The 6167-nt window shown below is 42.2% G+C and overlaps 1 protein-coding gene across 8 annotated transcripts in view; it reads left to right on the top strand.

Moving 5' to 3' along the window:
* Fndc3b (fibronectin type III domain containing 3B) overlaps positions 1-4120 on the top strand; it is a 294093-nt gene extending 289973 nt beyond the window's left edge. For all 8 annotated transcript variants that reach the window (XM_029475085.1, XM_029475079.1, XM_021157455.2 and 5 more), the window contains one exon: positions 705-4120. In XM_029475085.1, coding sequence (XP_029330945.1) covers positions 705-1016 — 312 coding nt within the window. In that variant the 3' untranslated portion in view covers positions 1017-4120. The remainder of the gene's footprint in view (positions 1-704) is intronic.
* The last annotated feature ends 2047 nt before the right edge of the window (positions 4121-6167 follow it).

Below are 6167 nucleotides of genomic sequence, written 5' to 3'. Positions count from 1 at the left end.
CCCCCTCCCTCTCCCTCCCCCTCTCCTTCCCCTCCTCCTCTCCCCCCCTCTCTCAATTGGGGGTGGGGGGTGTTGAACCACAGGCAAAGCAAGCTGCAGACCTGGAAGCCAGAGTGATGCTTGCCCCTGGGGTAAGGGATATCATAACTGTGGCTATTTGCATGTCTAAGTTAGAGATGTGTTGAACCAGTGGTCCAGAGGGTGAGTAAGGTGCACCACAGCTCATAAACTTTCTTAATACATTGTGAGGGTGGGGGACAGTGGTGTTTTGTTTTGTTTTGTTTTGTTTTGTTTTTGTAACTTGACTACATAGTTCTTGAGGGTGCACTTTATAGGTCACGTCACAGTGTCAGAAGGTTGGGTGTGCCTCTTAGCCAGTTACATGTGTAAAAGGTAGTAAGGACCTCTGTGCTTTATTGCCAATATCAGTGGTTATTGCTTCAGTTTAAAAACATTAATCTGTGCTGGAGATGAAAGCAGAGATGTATTTCTATTAAGGCTCTTTTGGAAGGCGGCCTGCACTGTAGACATTTAGCTCTGTGTCTCTGTCCTTAACACAATAGCTACACCCACTTCTGGCAAAGTCGTCATTGGATTTTGCTTTGTTCCACGTAAGTTCCCAGGGTGGTTCCCTAACAACACAAATGTCTGCAACAGCCATGGTGTTCTGAGTCTCTTATCTATGACATTTCCTTTCTTTGAAGGTATACAAGGGAGAAGAAGCCACATTCCAAATCTCAGGCCTCCAGAGCAACACAGATTACAGGTTCCGCGTGTGTGCCTGCCGCCGCTGTGTGGACACGTCTCAGGAGCTCAGTGGCGCGTTCAGCCCCTCTGCGGCTTTCATGTTACAACAGCGTGAGGTCATGCTTACAGGGGACCTGGGAGGCATGGAAGAGGCCAAGATGAAGGGCATGATGCCCACCGACGAACAGTTTGCCGCACTCATCGTGCTTGGCTTCGCGACCCTGTCCATTTTGTTTGCCTTTATATTACAGTACTTCTTAATGAAGTAAATCCAGCAGGCCAGTGGTATGCTCAGAACGCCACACGTTTTAATACACATTTACTCAGAGCCTCCCCTTTTTACGCTGTTTCATTCTTTGATTTATATGCTTCTCTTGTTTTACACATTTAGCTAGGGGAAAGAGTGTTTGGCTGCACCTATTTGAGATGCAAAACTAGGAAGAGGTTAAACTGGATTTTTTTAAACAATAATAAATAAAGGAATAAATAAGAAGAGAAGGAAGCAGTGGGCAAGCTCCAGACACCGAGAGCCAGTGTGCCCAGCGAGCTTGCCTTGTCGGGCTTCCCCGTGTACTTCTGGTCTGTTCCCACTGATGTCTTTCGCAAGCCTTTGATCATCTTGTGTGTTACAGTTCAGTAATTTATATTCACAGTCATTTCTTGATCATCTATATCTGTTAACAGAATCACAGTGTATGTAGTTCAGGGCTGGGATTCCGGTGTTGTCAGAGTATTGCCACATGAGAATATTCAGTGTGCCTTCGGAGGAGGCCACCTCGACCATCCTTACGTCACTCAGTGTGTTAGCTCATCTAAGTCAAAGTGTGTACTTTAATCTAAAATGTTTTACTCTGTATCCTTATGATTTTAACACTATGCGTTGCCTGTCTAAGAAGTCACATAACCAAATGCACCGATAAGTGATGGAGCATTGTAGATTTTCACATCGGTCCGTAGCAGTAACTTAAGAGGGCATTGTGCAATAGTTAGTTGTCTCTTGTTCGGCTACTTTAAAAGCTGCTTTAACTTGCCTGTCTGTCTTTGTACATAACTACTTCTAATATAATCACTAGAGTTATTATATTCTGTTATGTTTGACCGGAATTATGTGACGAGAGCTCATGGCAGTTGTGAGCTGTCTCCTTACATGTTGGCCCATCATATTTGAAAGACTTGCCTTTGGCTATTCTTTGGGGTGTCAGTGACGTGAATGAAGTTGAATACCATATTTCAGTGCCCATGATACTAATGTAGCAGTAGATAAAAATCTTACTGATAAAGCCCCATTTACATGTGTCCTTCTGTTTCTGGGGGCTTGATCTGGCCACATGGAGAGAGGGAGTGGAAGGAAACTGGCTGTGAGCATGAGATGTTTGGGGGCCAAAGAGCCTACTAGATTCTCTCCCTGGGTCTGTCACTAATTTGCTTTGTGACCTCTCTGTGCCTGTTTTCCCATGCATGAGTAATCAAATCAAATGGGGATTCAATACCTGTAAGTGCTAAGAGACCTTGGATCCACCGGTGCTATGTAAGTGCGGAGAATCACTCTCACGGATTCACTTAGAGTCATGAGGTAATCAGTTCTAACCCAAAGTCATTGCATCCCTCAACCAAGTCCACAATGTTCAAGTACCTCAGGGACACTTAAGAGTTGGAGGTGCAACTGTATTCCAAAAGGGTGCAACAGACACAGCCGATTCCCCGCTTCCTGTTTTTTTGTATATTTTTGCTCCTTGGTTTTTCTTGATCATAGCTACTTTGTGCTTGGTCTATGTTGTCTATGATGCAGTAAGTACCCTGTACTAGCTTATACTATTCCCATACCAAAGTCATGGGGAAACCAACATTATTTTGTTTTGGGTTTATTTATACTCTATTCTGCATACAGTACTTTAAATGCCAATGACAGTGCAATCTTTATTTATTGTAATGTTAAATGTACTTATTACTAATGTGCCCTCCTAGCATGTTATATTTTGTGTGTTTTATACTTTTGTAATTTTAGGTCAGTTTAGTTCCTTGGCAACATCTGTAGTATTAGCCTTCTGACATCTTTCTTGTGTTTTTAAAGATAAGAGCATCTAACTCATTAAATGCCAAAAAAAAAAAAAAAAAAGAAAAAAAATCCATTATCAGTGATTGAAAGGTTTACATGTACCCAGAAACCATATTCATCTCCTGGAAGAGTGCTAAGATCCATGCCTTGTCGCGTGCCTATATTGATATAGTTATGCACTAGAGAGTTCTGTATTTTGTTATTGACTATGGTGATTACTGTCATTAGACGTGTACACTGATGGTATCAAGGTAAATCTATTTTTGCCAAAGCTCTGGCCTTCGGAAGCTCATCCTTCCATCGAAGTGTGTCTTTTGGCCCACGGTGACGTCACATCTGCATTCCCTGCGACAGTCACACGCGGGTGAAGGCAAATGCTGTGGAATGGTTTTTAAAGCTATTCACAGGGAGAGTCTTTTTTTAAAAACAAAACACTTCAGCACTGCTGCTGTAAAGAATTCCCTGAATTGTTGAATTGTTACAAAGGAAATTATACGTCAGGCCAAAATCCCTTTGATCTCGCAGAGATTCCGATGCTCGGTTACTCTCAGAACGCTGAAGCGTGTGACACACGAGCCGACAGCACTTTATTCTCCTGCTCGCCATTATTTGCTTTTCATTATAGTCTCTTCAGTCAGGAAGTTATTCCTCTACATGGCACTATTCTCTATCACAGATCTGTACATGTGCTATGGATATAGAACTATATATATATTGCCATTTCAAAGGAACAATAAAACAAAGTGTTCTGTTGACCTTCTCTGTGCCCTTTGCCATACGTAGGAATGAGTGAGTGGCTTTCCGATGTTCTGATGCGTCTCTGTATGTCACATGCGTCCCTGACACAAGAAATTCCAGCAAACTGCCCTTTGTCCTCAAAGAAAATGTTTAAAAAGAAAACTTTTTAAAAGGCTATTTTGCATATTATCTGCCTTGTTCTTATCAGACTTGAGATGTTGACATTTTCTGACCCTGTGTCTTTGGCTACAATCATTCAGTATTTGTGTCAAATTTGACAAGTGCCCTAATAGAATGTGTTTGAATGTTATCCTTGCACAATTCTTTAAATTGAAAGACAAAATGTTTTACCTCACTGTTGGACATACATTCCAGGCTTTTCGACTTTAGGAGAAAAAAAATAATCATATGTTTTCCTGTCTTGTAAATTTTAGATTATTTCATATACATTGTATTAAAACTGCCATATCAATTTTAATGTATAGATTTTGCAAATACTATGCTATATGTAATACCTAACTGTATCTGTAGTGTATATGTAATATATTTATGCCCAATAAATGTTTTAATTCTTTCTGACTTAAGTAGGGTTCTTCAGCCTTGAATAGGATTGCTTTTATTGTTGTTCCTCTTAAATACTTAACATCCCAGAAGGTTCCAGTTTAGGCATCTTGAGAGGCCAGGCAGGTGACATGGTACATGATGCTGTCACTTGGCTCATGCTGGGTGAATCATTCAGGACCACAGTCTTATCACTGCTATTCTAAAGTAACCCAAATTCCAGGCTACTTCTCTTAATCAGTCTCCGTGTTTTGTGTCGTTATTGTCATAATATTTTATCTGCCTCCAGAAGTCGGGATTGTAGGTCCTCTCTGCCACCCATTACTGGCTCTTTCCAGTCTCAGGATGGACTCATCCAGTTCTGATCTCCTTCCTTCTCTGGACCTCACTCAACAGCAGCAGTGACCGTGAGAAACTAGTGGTCCCCTTCCTAAGGCCACGGAGAAGAAGACACAGTGCACGCATGGTCCAGAGCCTGGGCTTTCTAAGGTCAGGGATGGCCTGGTGATCAGCAGATGCCTCTGCCAGTTAGGGGAAAGCAGACAGGCAGAAAAGCTGAGTGAAACTCAAACTCGCCTTTCTTATGTGTCATGACTGAAACATGACAACTTGAACAAGCATCACATTTTATGAATCTGACACTGCTGAAAACATAGTATAAAGGAGTTTTGTTTGTTTCTTTCTTTTTAGGCGTAAGAACAGGGAGCATTGATAAAAAGGCTATTGGTACTAGCATTTTGGAAACCTGATCAGGGAGTTGCAGAATCCTTATTTACCAGACACCTCTTTCCCATTCCAGCGGCCATCCATGTCTGCTGTATTAGTTCTCTGTCTTAATTGGGGGCCACCTGAGAGCTAGGAGAATCCTCTAGCATGAATGAACAAACCCCCAAACAGCAACTCAAAGAACCAGTTTAAAAAAAAAAAAAAAAAAAAAGACTGAAAAACTGAATTACTATCTCCACAGAGAGGAGAAAAATAAAGATGTAGATAGCAGAGCCATGGTTATCTCAAGACTGTAGATGTCCCACCCTAACCAAACACTATGAAGTGTGACAATGACACTTTAGACATGCAAGGTCTCGCAGATTTGCTTCCAGTGTCTCTCCCCCTGGCAGCTTCTGCAGCTTCTGCTCTGCCCTGTAAGTGCATAAAGCAGGAAGAGAGGCTCCTGGGATGCCACCTCTGTACTTCCTAAGGCCCATATTCAGCTCTCTGGATTTTGCTGCAAATAGATTTATATACCTCTCACTTTCCCACCCTTTCCCATTCCCAGTCAGCCTAAGTATGACTGGAAAGGACACTTTTAAACAAACCTCTCAGGATATTTGGCCTTGGGATTATGCAGACAAAAAAAAAAGTGTAGCTGGGCATAGATCCATTTCTATGATGCTAACACATTCACTTTAGAGATGTAGGCAGGAAGGTCAGATTCAAGGTCATCAGAGGCTGGAAGTGCATTGAGAGCTGGGAAGGAGTACAAATGAGCAGGACATGGAGTCTGCTGGTAACAGCAATACCCGGCTTGTTATCTAGCCAGGTAACAGGAGGCATTAGAGGCTTGTTGACTTGAATTCAACTGATTTGACAAGGAAAAGTTTATGTAGCAGTGACATGGTTCATACGTTTATCTAAGGTAACCCGTATTGTTTTGCCTCTACGTATGTATTATTTGGAGAGCTTGTTTGATTGTTGTTTGTTTCCTTCAGTCTTTAGTGTAATTTCAGGTTTTACTGAAAATGACTGGCTGTATTAGTTACAGTTCCTGTTACTATGGTGGAATTCTTAACAGAAGTAACTCAGGGAAGAAAGGGGGATGGGTTTACTTAAGCTCACATCAAAGAAGGGAAATTCCTAGTAGCAGTGAGGGCATGGCAATGGTGGGAACCTGGGGCGTCTGGTCACGCAGCATCTGCAATCAGGATGCAGAGAGAGATGGATGGATGACATGCTCAGCTTACTTTATCGGTTTACAGTCAGGGACTGCCACGATCCTGCCCACATTCAGGGTAAGACTTCCCTGCACAGTTAGAGCTCTCTGGAAACACCTCATAAACATACCCAG

Source organism: Mus caroli, chromosome 3, assembly GCF_900094665.2.
Source record: "Mus caroli chromosome 3, CAROLI_EIJ_v1.1, whole genome shotgun sequence".
Taxonomy (NCBI): Eukaryota; Metazoa; Chordata; class Mammalia; order Rodentia; family Muridae; genus Mus; species Mus caroli.
This window is presented reverse-complemented; position numbering and strand designations above follow the sequence as displayed.